Here is a 20,622-nt window from a genome sequence, read left to right on the forward strand (position 1 = left end):
TTTCCAGGGCAAACTCTTCCAGTTGCGGCAACAAATCCAGTTTGGCTGCCCAGTAGTCCAGCGGATCTTCAATGCAGGGTGGCAGGGTGCTGTCCAAGTATGCAACCACATGCTGTTTCAGGTCCTGCTCCAGGTCTAGCTTCTGTTGCTGGTGAGTAGTTTCTTCACTAGGCAGGTGAAGAAAGCTGCACATCAGTGACTCTAGAGTCAAGTTGCTGCTGATGGAGCTACCCCACCACCCCGCCACAGCAGCCATGGCAGATGAACGTGAGCGCAGAGGGCCCTCCTGATCAGAACTGCGAGAGGATGGACGATGGCGCAGATAGGCAGTGGCCAACTGACTACATAGCATGTCTCTATAGTATTTCAGTTTGTCCTCCCTCTCAGCGGGTATAAAAAAGGCCCCCATTTTGGACGGGTAGCGAGGGTCCAACAAGGTGGAGAGACAGAAGTCATCCCTCTGCCGCATGGTGACAATTCGTCTGTCTCTACACAAGCGAGCATGCATCTTGCCATTTGTGTAAGTGACTCGGAGGGACTCCCTGCGTCCATCTCCACTGCATACTGCCACGGTGTGTGTGGGGCCTCTGCCTCGTCTTCCTCATCACCCTAAAGCGCCTCTGGATGCTCCTGCTCCTCCTCTTCTGTTACCTGTGTAGAAAAACCACCCATTTCACTACACATTGCTTGTGCTACAATGTCCTCCTCCTCCTTCAGTTCAGCCTCCACATGGCTTATGTGGCCGTGAGATCTAGGCGCCACGTCTCCAGTCTCCTGACCAGCTAGATTTACCAGCATCTGTTCCAGGACATGAAGCAGTGGAATGACGTTGTTCATCCCGTAGTCCTGGCGACTGATAAATAACGTGACCTTCTCAAAGGGCCTAAGCAAACGGCAGGTGTCACACATGAGCTGCCACTGCCTGACATCGAAGTTACACAGGGCAGTACTTCTGTCTGCTTGGACAATCAAAAAATAGTTTATGGCCTTTCTCTGTTCGTATAGGCGGTCCAACAAATGGGAGGGTGGAATTCCAACGGGTGGAAATGTCACATATCAGCCTAAGTTGGCGGATGCAGTTCTGCCGCTGAAGGTCAAGGAGGGTGTGCTTTGCGGTGTATGAGTGGCTGAAGTGCATGCAAAGTTTCTTGGCCATTTTTAGGATGTCTTGCAGATGGGTGGAAGACTTCAGGAATCACTTGACAACAAGACTGAACATGTGTGCCATGCAAGGAACATGGCTCAGCCCTCCTTGGCGCAGCGCCGACATCATGTTCTTCCCGTTGTCGTTTACCATTGTTCCGATTTTGAGTTGTCGCGGACAGAGCCAGGATTCAATTTCTTGATGCATCACACGGAGCAGTTCCTTCCCTGTGTGACTCAGTTCGCCCATGCAAATGAGGTGCAGAATAGCTTGACACCGCCGTATCCAGCACATGTGATATGCTGGAGGGGCACTGTGAATTGTCCCTGCAGTGGAGGCTGAAGACACGGTGGAGAATGAGGAGGCAGAGGTGGACATTGTCGCAGGACCAACGTCGTGAGAACATGGAGGCGGAAGCGATGTCACCTGGCCAAGTTGCTGGTGTGGCTGTGCAGGAACCACATTCACCCAGTGGGCCATAAAGGACATGTATTGTCCCTAACCATAGTTACAGCTCCACGCGTCGGTGCTGCCGTGCACTTTGGCAGACACCGACAGGCTCAAGGACTGGCCCACCTTCTGTTCTACATACATGTGCAGGGCTTGTACTTCCTTTTTGGCAAAGAAATGACGGCTTAGGGCTATCCACCTCAGCTCAGCACAAGCCATCAGTACTCTGAAATGTGCCAAGTCCACCACATGGAATGGGAGAGACTGCAGCACCATAAACTTGGCCAGTAGCACATTCAGCTTCTGCGCCGTTGGAGGAGTGCACGCATACTGTTGTCTCTTGGCAATCGCTTTAGGGATCGATTGCTGACGGAATGACTGATGAGGAGTAGGAGGATGAGCAGGAGCATCAGGACCAGAGGATGATGGGAAGGACAGACAGCTCCCTTCGGCTGAGGTGGTGGAGCCTTGACTGCCTGAAATCGGGTGCATGCAGAGGTTGCTGTGGCAGGCTGGACCACCACATCGGAGCCACGGTTCTCCCAAGCCACTTTATGGTGACGCTGCATATATTGACACAGGGCTGTGCCAACATTGGTACCCTGGCCATGCATCACCTTCTGCCCACAGATTCTACAAATGGCCATGTTCACCTCCTCCGGTGGCTTAACAAAAAACTGCCACACTGCCGAGTAGGTGATTTTACCACCAACACTCCGCACTGACTGACTGCTACCAACACAGCTTCCGTGAACCTCTGCACCACTACTTTCCGGGCAGGTAGACTCCTGCGAAGTGCGTGGTCTACCCGAGGCACCTTTGGCTTCTGATCTCCCACTGCTGCCACCCTGCTGACTCCCAGCCACGCTAGTGACTTGCTGTCTCCACTGCTGCCTCACGGGCAAGCTGCCACCCTCTTCTCCCGATGAGGATGAAGCCCCTAATTCACCTGGCTCCCAAATGCGATCTGCTACATCATTATCATCGAGTACTGTCTGCAGGTCACTGATGTCCTCCTCAACGGTCTCTGGGTCAGAAGCCAGACCGCTCGTAACACCAGCTCCCATGCCACTCTCATCATCTCTACTTGCATGCCTAGTGGAGGGAGCAGCGGATCTCATCAACATCTTGGCTGGACAGTAGCTGCTGACTGTCCTCTAGTAGCTTGTCCTCGCTGTATAGTGGAGCTCAGCCCACAGCATATAATACTTCTCTAGAATAGAAAAGGACAGAGGCAGGTTGAGGACAGGTGAGGGCACAGGGCCTGCTCCTGGGCCATGCCAACTAATGGTTGTGTCTGACAAACCCATCGACTCTTGGCTGGGGTTGTCTGATGTAACTTGGGACGAAGTGGATGACCGAGTCAATCATTCAAGAACCGCTGGGTTGCTGGTCAAGACAAGAACGCTAGATGACACCAAGAGCTAGGCCTCTAGCTGTGACTCTTCCTGCCACGCGCCTGCGCCAGAAACACTCCCCTGTGCAGGGCCCTGCACTTCTCTGTCTGACATAATGTTAGATCAAATAAATAAATAAAAAGTAAATTAAAACACCCCAAAAAAGTCTCACTTCCCCATTCAACAGCTAATAAGCCCTTTTTTCCCCACTAATACACACCAAAATAGGCCTTTATTTTTTCCACTTATACACGCCACAAAAGGCTTTAGAACGTATAACTGCACCGCAGAACAGCAAATATATATACAGTATTTTTTGCCACTAATACACGGCAAAAAGGGCTTTAGAACATATAACTCCACTGCTGAACGTCAAATACTTATTTTGCACCACTAATACCCACCAAAAAGGGCTTTAGGACATACATATAACTGCACCTCTCAAAGGCAAATAGGCCCTTATTTTTTATTTCCAGTTATACAAGCCACAAAAGGCTTTAGAACATATAACTGCATCGCTGAACAGCAAATATATATACAGTATTTTTTGCCACTAATACACGGCAAAAAGGGCTTTAGAACATATAACTCCACTGCTGAATGTCAAATACTTATTTTGCACCACTAATACACACCAAAAAGGGCTTTAGGACATACATATAACTGCACCGCTGAAAGGCAAATAGGCCCTTATTTTTTATTTCTAGTTATACAAGCCACAAAAGGCTTTAGAACATATAACTGCATCGCTGAACAGCAAATATATATACAGTATTTTTTTGCCACTAATACACGCCAAAAAGGGCTTTAGAACATATGACTCCACTGCTGAACGGCAAAAATATATATTTTGCGACTCATACATGGCAAAAAGGGCTTTAGAACATATAACTGCACAGCTGAACGGCAAATATATATATTTTTGGCCACTAATTCACACCAAAAAGGGCTTTAGAACATATAACTGCACCGCTGAACGGCAAACATATTTTTTTGCAACTAATACATGCCAAAAAGGCTGTAGTTTTCTCACTTCACCACACAACAGGAAATACTCTTTTTGTGCCACTAATATACACCAAAAAGGGCTTTAGAACATACAGTACATATAACTGCACTGCTGAATGGCAAATAGGCCCTTATTTTTTTCCACTTATACACGCCACATAATGCTTTAGGACATATAACTGAACCGCTGAACGGCAAATATATAGATATTTTTTGCCACTAATACACACCAAAAAGGGCTTTAGAACATATAACTCCACTGTTGAACGACAAATATATCTAATACACGCAAAAAAGGCTGTAATTTCCTCACTTCACCACACAACAGTAAATCATTTTTTTGTGCCACTAATACACGCCAAAAAGGGCTTTAGAACATATAACTGCACCGCTGAACGGCAAATAGGCTCTTATTTTTTTACTTATACATACCACAAAAGGCTTTACAACATAGAACTCCACTGCTGAACGTCAAATACTTATTTTGCACCACTAATACACACCAAAAAGGGCTTTAGGACATACATATAACTGCACCGCTGAAAGGCAAATAGGCCCTTATTTTTTATTTCTAGTTATACAAGCCACAAAAGGCTTTAGAACATATAACTGCATCGCTGAACAGCAAATATATATACAGTATTTTTTTGCCACTAATACACGCCAAAAAGGGCTTTAGAACATATGACTCCACTGCTGAACGGCAAAAATATATATTTTGCGACTCATACATGGCAAAAAGGGCTTTAGAACATATAACTGCACAGCTGAACGGCAAATATATATATTTTTGGCCACTAATTCACACCAAAAAGGGCTTTAGAACATATAACTGCACCGCTGAACGACAAACATATTTTTTTGCAACTAATACATGCCAAAAAGGCTGTAGTTTTCTCACTTCACCACACAACAGGAAATACTCTTTTTGTGCCACTAATATACACCAAAAAGGGCTTTAGAACATACAGTACATATAACTGCACTGCTGAATGGCAAATAGGCCCTTATTTTTTTCCACTTATACACGCCACATAATGCTTTAGGACATATAACTGAACCGCTGAACGGCAAATATATAGATATTTTTTGCCACTAATACACACCAAAAAGGGCTTTAGAACATATAACTCCACTGTTGAACGACAAATATATCTAATACACGCAAAAAAGGCTGTAATTTCCTCACTTCACCACACAACAGTAAATCATTTTTTTGTGCCACTAATACACGCCAAAAAGGGCTTTAGAACATATAACTGCACCGCTGAACGGCAAATAGGCTCTTATTTTTTTACTTATACATACCACAAAAGGCTTTACAACATAGAACTCCACTGCTGAACGTCAAATACTTATTTTGCACCACTAATACACACCAAAAAGGGCTTTAGGACATACATATAACTGCACCGCTGAAAGGCAAATAGGCCCTTATTTTTTATTTCTAGTTATACAAGCCACAAAAGGCTTTAGAACATATAACTGCATCGCTGAACAGCAAATATATATACAGTATTTTTTTGCCACTAATACACGCCAAAAAGGGCTTTAGAACATATGACTCCACTGCTGAACGGCAAAAATATATATTTTGCGACTCATACATGGCAAAAAGGGCTTTAGAACATATAACTGCACAGCTGAACGGCAAATATATATATTTTTGGCCACTAATTCACACCAAAAAGGGCTTTAGAACATATAACTGCACCGCTGAACGACAAACATATTTTTTTGCAACTAATACATGCCAAAAAGGCTGTAGTTTTCTCACTTCACCACACAACAGGAAATACTCTTTTTGTGCCACTAATATACACCAAAAAGGGCTTTAGAACATACAGTACATATAACTGCACTGCTGAATGGCAAATAGGCCCTTATTTTTTTCCACTTATACACGCCACATAATGCTTTAGGACATATAACTGAACCGCTGAACGGCAAATATATAGATATTTTTTGCCACTAATACACACCAAAAAGGGCTTTAGAACATATAACTCCACTGTTGAACGACAAATATATCTAATACACGCAAAAAAGGCTGTAATTTCCTCACTTCACCACACAACAGTAAATCATTTTTTTGTGCCACTAATACACGCCAAAAAGGGCTTTAGAACATATAACTGCACCGCTGAACGGCAAATAGGCTCTTATTTTTTTACTTATACATACCACAAAAGGCTTTACAACATAGAACTGCACCGCTGAACGGCAAACATACAGTATATATTTTTTGCCACTAATACATGCCAAAAAGGGCTTTAGAACATATAACTCCACTGCTGAAAGGCAAATATATATATTTTTGCCGCTAATACACTCCAAAAAGGGCTTTAGAACACATAACTGCACCGCTGTACAGCAAATATATATATTTTTTGCCACTAATACACACCAAAAAGGGCTGTAATTTTCTAACTTCACCATACAACGGCAAATACTTTTTTTTTTGTGCCACTAATACACGCCAAAAAGGGCTTTAGAACATATAACTACACTGCTGAACAGCAAATATATATTTTTTTTGCCACTAATACATGCCAAACAGGGCTGTAAGTTTTTCACTTTACCACACAACGGCAAATACTTTTTTTTGTGCCACTAATACATGCCAGAAAGGGCTTTAGAACATATAACTCCACTGCTGAACGGCAAATAATATATATTTTTTTGCCACTAATACACACCAAAAAGGGCTTTAGAACATATAACTGCAATGCTGAATGGCAAATACATATTTTTTTTGCCACTAATACAGGCCAAAAAGGGCTGTAATTTTTTCACTTCACCACACAACGGCAAATACTTTTTTTGTGCCACTAATACATGCAAAAAGGGGCTTTAAAACATATAACTGCACCACTGAACGGCAAATAATAAAAAAAAAATTGCCACTAACACACGCCAAAAAGGGCTTTAAAACATATAACTGCACTGCTGAACGGCAAATAGGCCCTTACTTTTTCCACTTATACACTCCACAAAAGGCTTCAGAACATATCATTGCCCCACTGAACGGCAAATAATATATATTTCTTTGCTACTAATACATGCCAAAAAGAGCTTTAGAACACATAACTGCACAGCATAAGGGTAAATAAGATGTAGAAATATTTCCTTGAAATATACCCTGTTAATGGCTGTACCAAACAGCACTTGCACCCCAATAACAAGAAATATTTGCTGGAATTACAGAGCTGTATAATGGCAATTTGGATCCGCAGTCAGTGCAGCAAGGCTGTAAACTTCCCTACTGAACCCTATTCTGCTTCAATACTGTGAAATGATTCCTCCCTATCCTTTTCCTGAACTTCTATACAGCAAAATAAAAGTTTTTTCTACCGCTGTCCCTAGTGCCTGCTGACGTCTCTCCCTGTGCTAAGTACACTGGAAAATGGATGAATCCAAGATTGCTGAGGCTATTTAGAGGGCTGTGACATCACAGGGCTGGCTGGCTGCTGATTGGCTGCATGCATGGCATTGTGGGGGATCCCTCCTTTCCCAGAGTTCCATGCTCCATGTCCTAACACGTGCAGCAGCCATTTTAGGAAAAATATGATTCGTTACCACGAAGCGTGAGGAAATTTCAGATTCGGTGCGAATCAAATTTTTCCTGAAATTCGGATCGAAGTCCGCTTCGTCATTTTCGATTCGGTCATCCCTAAACATTACGATTAGCTAAGGTGAGAAAGACCAATAGTTGCTAAGAGGTTACCTTGGTTTTCTTTGCAACCTTGTGGACTATTACATGCTTTGCTCTTGGCATGATCTTTGTTGGTCAACCGCTCCTAGAAAGAGTATTAATGGTCTTGAATTTCCTCCACTTTTATATTATCTGCCCGACTGTGGATTGGTGGAATCCAAACTCTGTAGGGAAAGTTTTCCAGCTTGTTCCACTCTGATTCCCTTACGTCCTACCAGCAGCACAGATGGGGTTAACTGCCCCTGTGGACTGGTAGGACCGGCGGAATTTTAATGAGCCCAAGAACCAATAAACGATCTTCAGCTCCCTGAAAGAGAGGAGATCACCCCCCAGCCCACCGTGTTTTTTTCTGTCCTTTGGACAGGTTGGACTGGCGTATCGCTCCTTTTTGGAGCTGAGAGTTAGGGGCTCCTTTTTTTCTTCTAATGTAAAGGATCGCCCCGTTTTTTTACATGGCTCTCTTTTTGCCTTTATTTTCAGGCAGATCGCGGCGATTTTTCTATACCTGGGGACCGCGGGGAGCGGGGTGTCCCCTCCCCTCTCCTTTTCAGTTTCACCTGGTCTCCCGTTCCTCCCATCGCCACACACGTGTGGCGCTATGGGCGCCGCCATCTTCCGGAAGTGACGCGCACTAGCTGCGTTACGTCACTTCCGGTTTTTTCGCAGCGCGGCTGAGGTCCTATCCTCACCCTTTTTTATAAGAATTATTTTCTGTGATTCAGGATAACCCGGGGCAGCTATCCAAAGCAGGCTGAGCTAGTTTGTGAGCTCCCTTATATCTTAAGGATACTTACGATTTGGGACCCGCCCAGGGGGCGGGGCTTCTTCCTTTTTAAGCGCCCAGAGCCTGTCATTCAGTGCTCTGGTTGCATTGCTTTGACAAGCTAGCTCCAGAGTTCCCTGTGCCTTGTGATATCCTTATATATTGCTTGACCGTGGGTTTGTGTGTTCCTTCTGCAGCTCTATATCTCTCTAGTGCTGGTGGGCCCCCTTAAGGTCTCGTCTCTCCACCTCCAATTTTTTTGTAGGTGTTATGACCTGTCTTTCTTTGTTTCCAATTACAGACTATGGCTTCCCCCAAGGATCCGGATCAGCGAAAATCCGGGGCCAAGAGGAAGCATTTGGCGTGCTTTGATTGTAACACGCCCTTAGACGACGGCTGTCCCTATTCTAGGTGTGAAAGTTGTCGCACGGCGTCCACGGAACCCACGATGCAGGAGATGTTTCAGTGGACGAAGACATACGTGGATGATTCCATTAAGGGAGTGGTGCGCTTATTGAATGAGAGGTTACCAGGACCCTCTCAGACTCCCATGGATGTGGCTCCAGTCGCACCACCCGAAAGACCCACCCCCTGTTCGGTGGGGTCTTCTTCTGAGGAAGAAGGGATCACTTCTTGCTTTTTCCCTCCAGAAAAGACGCAGAAGTTACTTAAGTCCATCAGGTCGGGGGACCATGATGTTGACATTGGGGAGTCCTCCGATCCCGCCGTACGGACACAGCGTGTCTTCAGAGCGGATGAGACCCTTCTTTCTGTGATGCGCACAGAATGGCGAAAGCCTGAGAAAGGCCCAGTTCTCACTAGAAAGTTCAAGCTTATTTACCCGATGGCTAAACCCTTGGTGGAATCGTGGGGTTCCATTCCCAAGGTGGACATGGCGATAGCCAAGTTGTCCCTGCGCACTCTAGTCCCTGCAGATGATGGGTCTAGTCTGCAGGACCCTCTAGATCGGAGGGCAGAGTGCACCCTCAGAAGGAGTTATGCGGCGGCCGCTGCCTCCGCATCAACTTCCATTGCGGCCACTGAAGTGGCCACCTATCTACGCTCTAGGCTCAATCAGATCCAGACAGATGTGGACCAGAGCGTATCCAGGGATGACATCTTAGCAGCTTTCAAGTCAGCCAACCTGGCTATGGATTTCTTAGTCGACTCCACCCAGATGCAGTTGAAGCTGGCCGCCAAAACCATGGCCTTAGTTTCGGCTGCCCGCAGACCACTCTGGCTGAAACCTTGGGTCGCGGACAACGCGTCCAAGTTTAATCTTTGTGGGCTCCCCTTCGAACCAGACAGGCTGTTTGGGTCCGAATTGGATAAAATCATGGAGGGGCTCTCCGACAAAAAGGGGAAGAGCCTCCCCCAGCAGCCCTTTCAGGGACGCCCCAGGCAGGGAAAGAAGCGTGAAGGACGCCCGGGGCAGCAATCTAGGCGCAGAGATTGGGGGGGACCGTCTCGTAAGTATTCGAGGCGCTCCCGTAAACCCGCTAAGGAGGCAAAACCCTCCTGATTATGGGCCTCGTCGAGGCTCTTGGATAAGCCCTGCTGTCCCTGCAGTGTCTCCTCTAGACTTTCCCATACCACTCCCCCAAACGCCCGTGGGGGGCCGTCTCTCCCATTTCAAAGACTCTTGGAGTCAGTTGATCGCAGACCCTTGGGTTCTGAACTTAGTCTCCGTCGGGTACCGGGTAGACTTTCTCTCTCTCCCCCCAGAGAGATTCGTCGCTACACGAAACTTCGGGCCGGCCAAACAACTGGTCCTGGAATCTTACATCCAGGACTATATCTCCAAGGGAGCCCTAGAGGAGGTGCTGGCAGGGGAGAGAGGCCTAGGCATTTACTCACCAGTGTTCCTGGTTCCCAAAAAGACGGGAGACCTCCGGATTATCATCGATTTGAGATTTCTCAATCGATTTATAAGGAAAACAAGGTTTCGCATGGAAACCATAAGGTCAGTCACCCATATCCTCAACCTCGGGGATGTCATGGCTACTCTGGACCTCAAAGATGCTTATCTTCACATTCCGATCCATTCCGCCTTCCGGAAATTTCTCAGGATCGCGGTCCAGATTTCAGGGGTTCGCAGGCACTTTCAGTTCACCGCGCTCCCCTTCGGAATCTCTTCTGCCCCACTTATCTTCACCAAGGTGGTGGTATCGGTGGTGGCAGCATTGAGACTTCAGGGGCTGACTATTATTCCTTATCTGGACGATTGGCTTTTCATAGCCTCTTCAGTTCCGATCCTTACCCACCATCTTCAGGTCGCAATCTCCTTTCTTCTCCGCCTAGGCTGGATCATCAACTGGCAGAAGTCGAATGTGAGCCCATCATCTTCAATCCATTATTTAGGATTCGTGGTCGACTCTGTGGAGATGTCCCTCCGGTTGACTCAAGAAAGGAAAGCGCGGATCCAGGACCTGGCAAAGGTCCTTCATGTCCCTCGTCGAGTCTCTATTCGGACTCTCATGAAGATGGTGGGGCTCATGTCAGCGGCTGCGGACGCAGTCCCTTGGGCGCTATGGCACCTCCGTCCTCTTCAGTCGGAGGTCTTACACTTATGGAACGGCAGCCCTGCGGGGCTAGATTCCCTGTGCTCCCTGTCCGGTCAAACCCGGAATTCCCTCAGATGGTGGTTTCGACTGCCAGCAGGGAAGTCTATGACCCAACCAGTTTGGGTCATATTGACTACAGACGCGTCCCTTGTAGGCTGGGGCGCTCACCTGGACGGATCCCAAGTGCAGGGATCTTGGTCCCCCCTGGAGCGGCATCTTTCCTCCAATCTTCGCGAGATGCGAGCTATCCGGCTAGCCCTCCTTCACTTCGCCCCTCAGATTCGGGGCAAAGCGGTGAAAGTCCAGTCAGACAATATGACTGCGGTTCTTTATATAAACAAGCAGGGAGGCACAAGGTCATTACCCCTTCTATCAGAGATCGGGGTGATTCTTCGGTGGGCAGAGCTGAACCTTTCCCATCTATCTGCCGTTCATATCCGAGGTTCCCTCAATATGATAGCAGACCGCTTAAGTCGAGGATTACCGACCATGGAGTGGTCTCTGCATCCGGAGGTCTTCAGGCAGCTAGTTCACAGTTGGGGTATGCCAGAGGTGGACCTCATGGCAACCAGGTTCAACGCCAAGGTGCTGAGGTTCTGTTCCCTGTACCGGGAAGACAACCCCCTGGCGATAGATGCTCTGTCGATACCGTGGAGGTTCAGGCTGGCTTACATCTTCCCTCCTTTTTCCATGATACCGAGGGTATTGATGAAAATCCGTCAGGATCAGGCCTCGGTAATAGCCATCATACCGTTTTGGCCCAAAAGATCCTGGTTTACCCAGCTCATTCAGATGAGTCGGGGACAATACTGGAGACTCCCCCCGGAGCAGACCCTGGTGTCATGGGACACTCACCTCTGCCCAGATCTGCACAGGTTCAACCTGACAGCCTGGAGGTTGATCAGCCCCTTCCCAACATAGAAGGGCTTTCCGAGTCGGTCCTGAGAACTTTGTCGCATTCCCGAGCAGAGTCTACAAAGAAGGCCTACTCCAGGATCATGAGAATCTTCGTGGCATGGTGTGATTCCAAACAGGTGGCGTCTGCAGATCCGCCCCTTCCTGCGATACTACATTTCCTTCAGGACGGATTAGATAGAGGCCTATCTCCAGCTACCTTGAAGGTACAAATTTGTGCCATCTCGGCCTGTCTCAACAGGCCATACTCTCGGGACCCTCTCATCAAACGCTTCTTGAAGGGAGCGGAAAGACTAAAGCCTACTATACTGAAACCCATTCCCCAGTGGGATCTTTCAGTAGTGCTCAGGGGTCTAGCATCTCCCCCCTTCGAGCCTTTGGAGGAGGTTGATTTCAAATATTTAACTCTAAAGATGGTCTTTCTTCTGGCTATAGCCTCAGCCAAAAGAGTCTCTGAATTGCAGGCTTTCTCTGCAATTCATCCATATATTATTTTCTTACAGGACAGAGTACTCCTGAAGTTTTTACCATACTTCAGACCTAAGGTGCCTACTTTTCAAAATATTAACCAGGTAATCTCCTTACCAGTTTTGTTTACAGCCTCCTCCTCTGATACTCCAGCTAGAGATCCGCTGGATATTTCTAGATGCCTCCAGATCTATGTGGATAGATCCAGAGAGTTCAGGATAGATGAGAATCTCCTTATCCTGTTTGCCGGTAAGTCTAAAGGCCGTAAAGCGTCTAAAGCCACCATTAGTCGCTGGATCAAGGAGGCCATTAAGGAAGCTTTTGTCTCCCAAACCTTAGATCCTCCCGAGTTTGTGAGAGCCCATTCTACTAGGGCGGTCTCCACCTCGGTTGCGGAAAGAAGCCTTCTCCCCTTAGAGTTGATCTGTAAGGCGGCCTCCTGGAGCTCTGAGTCAACCTTCATCTCCCATTATAGGATAGATGCTAGGATGGCAGAGTTTTCGGCTTTCGGGCAGACAGTTCTTACTTCTGCCAGGCATGAGGACCCTCCCTAGGGGTTTTATCTTGCTATCTCCCCATCTGTGCTGCTGGTAGGACGTAAGGGAATCGTTAATTTCTAACGATAATTTGTTTTCCCTTAGTCCTAACAGCAGCACACAAATATCCCTCCCTAACTTACATCATACTTGTTAAACACACGGTGGGCTGGGGGGTGATCTCCTCCCTTTCAGGGAGCTGAAGATCGTTTATTGGTTCTTGGGCTCATTAAAATTCCGCCGGTCCTACCAGTCCACAGGGGCAGTTAACCCCATCTGTGCTGCTGTTAGGACTAAGGGAAAACAAATTATCGTTAGAAATTAACGATTCTGAAGTCCTCAGAAATTACCTTTGTTCCTGCTGTGATACACTTCCACAAACATGCTGTGAAAGTCAGATGTTGATAGATCTCTGTTCTTTAAATAAAACAAGTCGCCCACTCAACCCTGATTGTCATCCCAATTATTAAAAACACCTAACTCAAATGTCACTTCAAATTATGTTCTAATCCTCACATACTTTTTCCACTCACAGACATGTGATACTGGATCATTTTCCTCAATAAAAAAATGGCCAAGTGTAATATTTTAACTCATTTGTCTGATTTGGTTATCTTTATCTGCTTTTAGGACTTAGAAGATCTGATGTAGTTTTGGGTAACATCTATGCAAAAATATAAAAATTTTTGAAAGATTCACAAACTTTTAAGCATCCCTTTATATATGACAGATAGGTGTGCCATTTTTCAGGTGGCAACACTAACTACTTCAAATAAAAAGGATGACTTCAATTTAGTATAATACTGTGTTACTCCTACAAGAGTTAATAAAAAGAAAAGCTGCTGAATATACGAGAATAGAAATATGTATTAATGAAATCCTAAATCCATAAACGAAAAATAATGCTCTGCAGATATTAGTCTTTTTCAGATATTCAATAAGAAAATTAGACAAAGAAAATGATTGTGACGCAGATAAGCTGACATGATGGGTGAAAGATATTTTATCTGCCACTCATGACATCCAAGGCTTCTGACTAGAGAAGAATGAAATGCAGCCATAAGAAATAATATATTATTAAGGCCTCATGCACACGACCGTTCCGTTTTTTGCGGTCCGCAAACCGCAGATCCGCAAAAAATGGAAGCCGCTCGTGTGCCTTCCGCAATTTGCGGAACGGAACAAGCAGCCCACTGTAGAAATGCCAATTCTTGTCAGCAAAACAGACAAGAATAGGACATGCTATATTTTTTGCGGGGCCAAGGAAAGGTGCAATGGATGCGGACAGCACACGGAGTGCTGTCCACATCTTTTGCGGCCCCATTGAAGTGAATGGGTCCACACTCGAGGCGCAAAAAATGCGGCTCGGATGCAGACCACAACAACAGTCGTGTGCATGAGTCCTAAGGCTTTGCGGACAAGAATAGGCAGTTATATTAAAGGCTGTCCGTGCCGTTCCGCAAGCACACGAACGGCATCCATGTTTTGCGGATCCGCGATTTGCAGACCGCAAAACACACCGCGGTCGTGTGCATGTAGCCTAAGGGTGATAACAGCACAAGGAAATGAAAAACAGAAAGAGTGTTAATTTCAAAATTATAGAGACATACAAGTTTGAAAAAACAGAAAACTATTTTCTACCAGGACCCAGGATACCGCCAAACTTTGTTTTTATGTTGGTAATGAAAGAGAATGTTGCTACATTGAGAAACCTTCCTCAGTATCATGGCTGCAGGGAAAGTGCTGTCATAGGATTGACCATTACCGTTGTCAATACTGTTTCATCATCTTTACTGGTGTCAGGTTTGAAAACATAATCTCAACCAAAAAGTCAATCTCTTTTTTCTTACAAACAGACTCACATGACTCTGGGAAAACAAGATATGAAATTATCTTTTAACAAAATAATGGCTTGGTAGGATAAAAATAAGCCCTTGAAATTAGCTTGCAAACTCTGCAGGCATGGGGTCATGAAAGGAAAATCTCCAGTTTGAAGACCCAATACAAAAGCAGAAAAAATCTTAATTTCCAGGGGGAAGGTTTTTCCATTCCATCTTCCCCAGGAGTGCTGGAAACTTGCATATCTAGCAGCTGATTGATTGGGGTTGTTTTTAACTCCAGTGAATACTAAGTTACAGCTGTCCTTTAACTGACAGAAGAACACTGAAACATTGCACCAGGGTAAGAATGAAAGTGAAAGTCCACCTTGGGTACATTGTTGTGAAAATGCCTTTCTCGCTTTGGCGGAGCCAGCTTGACCAAGCACAGATTGCATGTTTGGACACATTTGAATGACCACTAATATTAATATTACTTCCCTTACAGTTTTGCTGCTTGCTCGAGTGCTGTGATCTGCTGAAAGTTGGATTAGCTTCCATTTAAAAAGATTATTCTTGATTAAACAATTCCTTTAGGACAGTCAATGTCATGTGAACCATAAAACTATCTCTAGTTTAAAGGGAATCTGTAACCACATAACAGCATATCAATTCAAATGACTTTTAGAAGTGCGTTTGCCTGCTGATTTGAAAGGACTTTGCCCCAACTGAATCGGGGGTTCCATTGAAGAAATATCCATGTATTTATTTTATGCAAATTGGTTCCCTGGTGCAACAAGGGAATCACTGTTGCACCTAAAGCTCCGCTCACTCTGCCTGCTGGCCGAGTTTCCCCACTTTCCCAGTTTGAGTGACAGGAATCAGCAACTTCCAGTGTCTTGATGCTGAGATCTGTCTTTTCTGGGTGTAGAGTGATGTCATCAGCGCATGCACAGTACAGACTACAGACAGAGTACAGGCTCCTTTGGCCTGGTAAGCATCAGGCAAAGGCAAACACACAGTCGCGAGAATACAGAGTGCCTGGCCCTGTCACTCAAAGTTGCAAAGTTGGCAAAGTGTGTGTTTGGGGGGGGGGCGAAGTGCATTGAAATCAGCTGACAAGAACACACCTAAACAGTGATTTGGATTGATATGCAGGAACGTGGTGATAGATTCCTTTTAAATAAAAAGGAAAATTGCATACTATACTATGATAGTTTATAAGCACAGTATGGGTTTAAGTGCGAGTATGTGTTTGTCAACAACATGAAGAAATTAGTCTAGCTTTTCACCTGTTTGGAGAGGACCTCTTGACCTTTTAAAAGTCAGGTTGGGACTTTAAATCATCCATTATACAAAAGCTATTATTCCAGAATTATCTCTGCATAGCTGAAAAGGTTAGAGAACAAGTAGCATATTTAACTCTGGGCGTTCCATTTATGTGTGCTTCTACCTAGAAATAAATGTCACCGGGTTTGTGTGCACACACAGATCCATAGCAGGGCAGCAAATCTGCACTTTCATATTTATTTAACTCAGGTTCAGGTACTATAAGTTGAGATGCTGCTTAGAAATTTACTTTATAGTCTTCCCTTTTCCCTTTCATATACTCATGGGGCTGTGAACTGTGAAAAAAAGCTAAATAACCATGCTCCTTCCAGTTTTAAGATATTTACTGTAAATTAGAGGCCTTTTACGTGGGCTTATGATCATTGAAAAGGGACACTCATTGGCCCGTGTAAAATGCCCACTAACCAGCTGACAAATTAGCAAGAAAGCGCTAATCAATATCTGTGTCGTTGGTTGGGGCTTGTTTGGGGCTAAAATTTCCTCCTGTAACAGGCTGCCCATAAACTCTAGATTAATAACAGCAGAGCAAGAGAATATCAGCAGAATCTGCCAACAATCAAATGTGTATTGGGCCCATCATTTTCTTTCTGATGGTAGACTTTGAGAGAAATTCGGACATACTGAATTTCAACATTTCCAACAGTTTTGGTCAGCCATTTTGGCGTCTCATAAAACAAAAAGGATAGTGATGGATATTTTTTTAACATTGAAGTCTATGTAAGGCTACTTTTACATCTGCGTTTTTCTTTTCCAGTATTTAGATCCGGCAGAGGATCTGAATACCAGAGAAATGGCCAAAAAGTAAAAATGGCCAATTTGCTGTTTTTTGGTTGCTTCACCTCCCACAAAACATTCAATAAAAAGTTATCAAAAAGTAATACACACCCCAGAATGGTACCATTAAAAAGTACAGATCGTTCAACAAAAAATTAGAACTCAATCAGCTCCACACACATAAAAATAAAAAAGTTATGGGGGGGTCAGAATATTGCAATGCAAAAGAAAAATATTTTTTTTCTAAAGTTTTTATTTTTTTTACAGTATTAAAATGAAAGAAAAACTATACAGTACATATGCGGTATCATTGTAATTGTAATGAATGGGAAGATAAAAATAACAAGTCAGTTTTACCGCATAGGAAACTGTGTGAAAAAAATCCCCATGGGAAGAAAGGGATGCAAATGAGCTCTTAACAAGCTCTGCCTCTAATGCCACCAGATGTAAGGCAGCTATCCTATAAGTCAATGTTCAATCATTTCAATTGGCCTTGAGACATGACTTGGATACTAAATAAGCCAGAACCTCATCTGAAGACAGTTGTTTTGGGGAGAATGACCCTTTTGGTGGCATTAGAGGCAGAGCTTGTTAAGAGCTCATTTGCATCCTTTTCTTCCCAGAATTCCCGAGGAACATGTATGGTCTATAAGTCTCCTCACGACGAGTAAGGAGCTCTACCCAAGGAGAGATAGTAGCCCCCCAAAAGCCCCATAAAACTGCGGAGGAATGGTGTTTTATTTTTATATTCATTTTAATAATTCCACCCCATTTAGAATTGTTTTACCACTTCCCAAAACATTGTACATAACTGCAAATGAAGCCATTAGAAAGCACATCTTGACCTGCAAAAAACAAACCCTCACACGGCTATCTGAATAAAAAAATAAAAAAGTTATGGCTTTGGGGGAGCTGGGAGTAAAAAATGAAAAAAAAAAAAAAAAGGAAAAATCACCCGATCATCTGAACTGTGACCATATTTTACCCTTACAGTAGCCACTGTAAGAGAAATGTAGTATTACAGGCAATCATATAATGGACCATAGCAAGAACTACACTTTTTTAGTGGCTCTCTGTTGTAGCTAATAGGTGACTGCAGAATGGGACACCCTCATGATGTCTATGGGGGTAATTTCGCCTCATTCTCGACAGGTGTAAATAAGTGGTGGTAGCGTGGATGGTGAAGGGGCAGCTGGCAAGCCCGTCTCATTTACCATTTTCTACGCCTGTTTTAGGCGTAGAAAAAGGTCTAAATGTTAGACAGCTCGGAAACTGTCTTACATTTACAAATGGTGGAGGATCTGCGGAAGTTATAGACAGGCCAGCGTCTCTTGATATCTTTGGTGGATCCACCGCCGGCTTAGGGCTTTATTAAAGGGGTTGTCTCACTTCAGTAAGTTGCATTTATCATGTAGAGAAAATTAATACAAGCATGACCACCACTGATGGATTGCAGGGTGGTCTGTAACCATGGAAATGAACAGTGTATAATGTGATGGAAAAATTAATCCAGCCAGCAAAGGAAGCAATATGGATCATAACAATATATAAGTAAGTGGCTTGTATTAACTTTCTCTACATGATAAATACAACTTACTGAAGTGAGACAACGGTGGATCCTCCAAAGATATCAAGAGACGCTGGCCTGTCTATAACTTCTTCTGAGCTGTCTAACATTTAGGCATAGAAAATTGTAAATGAGACGGGCTTGCCAGCTCGTCCCCTTCACCATCCACGCCACACCCGCTTTTTTCAGACCTGGTGAGTGAGGCAAAATTACCCCTATAGACATCATGAGGGTGTCCCATTCTGCACTAACCTATTAGCTACAACTGAGAGCCAACTCCTTTAAGTCTTACTAAATGACCCCCATTTACATATTGCATCTGGAAAACAGTTGTCTTCAGGAGACAAACTCTTTAATGCAAAAGACATATATATCTAATGAACAGATGCAAAGCCGATCACTACAGCCATTTGGTTGACTATAACAAAAATATTACATTAGTAAGGAAGACAAGTTTTAAGATTTTATTGGATCATGTTTTTTTCACTTACGCGTTAAATCGTGCTCGGACAATCACCCGACAGAAGTTCCTAAACCTGTGCTCTCGACCAACTATGAAAAGGGGCTTGTCAAAGTATGGGTGATTCTCTCTTAATTCTTCTTCTTGAACTTTCCTAGTAAAAGGTACATAAGACTGTTAGTCACAATGCCATCATTAAAATCTAAAATCCATGAACTTAAAAGCAGAAATACCTTTTCATCTCGGCCTGCTCCTTCTTTTCTTGGATCATTTTGATTTCACTGTCTTCTCTCTGGGCATTTCTGTACCTTACAGTGTTGGAATGCTACAGTATTTAGAGGAAAATGGAAAATGGCTTGTTTTGTTTCATGTTAGACTCGTAAATGATAATGATAAATATCTAAGAGTGTGTTCACATGCTCAGAAGTCTGCCAAGATTTAAGCATGGACTCCTACATCATAACAAAATCCACTGACATCCTGCTGGCAGTGCATGTGAATTAAGTAAATTAATTTTATACCCCTTTTACAAACTCAGGAAAGTATGCGTGGCAAAAATGAACTTGCTGTCAATTTTAAAACCATATTTTCATTAATGGGGTATCCCAGTCTGAAAGGGTAACTACTATTTAAATTTAGTTCCATAAAGCAATAGTACAATTTGTGAGAAGGGAATTACTACTCTTCATTACAGAAATATATTACTCTTTCTCCACTTATCGGACTCCTCTGTTTCTCCCCTGACTCCTGCGCTGATCGCTCACAGTCAATTCCCTTATAAAAATCTGTTTTCAGTAAGGCAGAGCTTAATGCTGATCATCAGCTCACTGATGAGGTTAGAGGTGCTGCCCCTAGAGGTCTATGGAATGAAGAGGTCTATGAAATGGAGAAGGGTAGGAAAAGGGACAGAAAGAGGGAGAGAGACATGGACACAGAGAGAGGCTGCTACTACTTTTCAGTGTACTACTATTCCCCCAAAGCTGGATTTGTGTATCACTGCTCATTACTGCTGAATAATGTCTTCCATGTGTCTGTGTATGTAATACATAGAGGGGAAGGGTAGCAGAATCTCCTCTTTGCTTTCTGTGCTGTGTATGGGAGACATCATAACAACTAGTCTTCACCCACAGTAGAACTGAAGCGAGGAAAGAATGACAATAATAAATAGAGCCTATAGAGGGGGAAACGTTACAAATGCCAGATATAAAGTCAATTGGCCAGAAATGCAGCTATTCTCAATGTACATACAGAACAATTATTGTCAGAACAGGGGACCCTGATCCCCCTTTCCATCAGCTACAAGACTGAAATTAGAAGGGATTTCAAAGTCTAAGGCACTAAGTGAAATTTCTGAATGCTGTACCGGGCTGTTTTTTGTCAGTCCTATAGACACTAAATGGAGTGGCAGGGAGCTTACAGTACATAAATTATGAACACTGGTCCTCCCTTATGTGGCAGAGTGGCACTTTGCCCCCCCTGTGAACTATATATAACTGTTCTCAATCTCCTCAACAGAAAATGGTACATGAGGATGCAAGCATTATATTCATGATTATTGGAGGCCAACATTTAAAAAAGGGTAGCAAGTGTATAATCCTTTTCAGGCTATCAATTTCTTCTAGCAATTTTTCTTGTCAACAAACATAAACTGCACTGTGACTCTCAGAAAATAAAAACAAATGAACAGATGCTAT

The 20,622-nt window shown here is 44.2% G+C and overlaps 1 protein-coding gene across 2 annotated transcripts in view; it reads right to left on the bottom strand.

Moving 5' to 3' along the window:
• The window catches only part of NALCN (sodium leak channel, non-selective), a 759,765-nt gene that overhangs the window by 92,065 nt on the left and 647,078 nt on the right, over positions 1–20,622 (bottom strand). For both annotated transcript variants that reach the window (XM_044284936.1, XM_044284935.1), the window contains 2 exons: positions 19,162–19,253; positions 18,960–19,082 (listed from right to left, as the gene is read on the bottom strand). In XM_044284936.1, the coding sequence (XP_044140871.1) occupies positions 18,960–19,082; positions 19,162–19,253 (215 nt within the window). The remainder of the gene's footprint in view (positions 1–18,959; positions 19,083–19,161; positions 19,254–20,622) is intronic.

Source organism: Bufo gargarizans, chromosome 3, assembly GCF_014858855.1.
Source record: "Bufo gargarizans isolate SCDJY-AF-19 chromosome 3, ASM1485885v1, whole genome shotgun sequence".
NCBI classification, from domain to species: domain Eukaryota; kingdom Metazoa; phylum Chordata; class Amphibia; order Anura; family Bufonidae; genus Bufo; species Bufo gargarizans.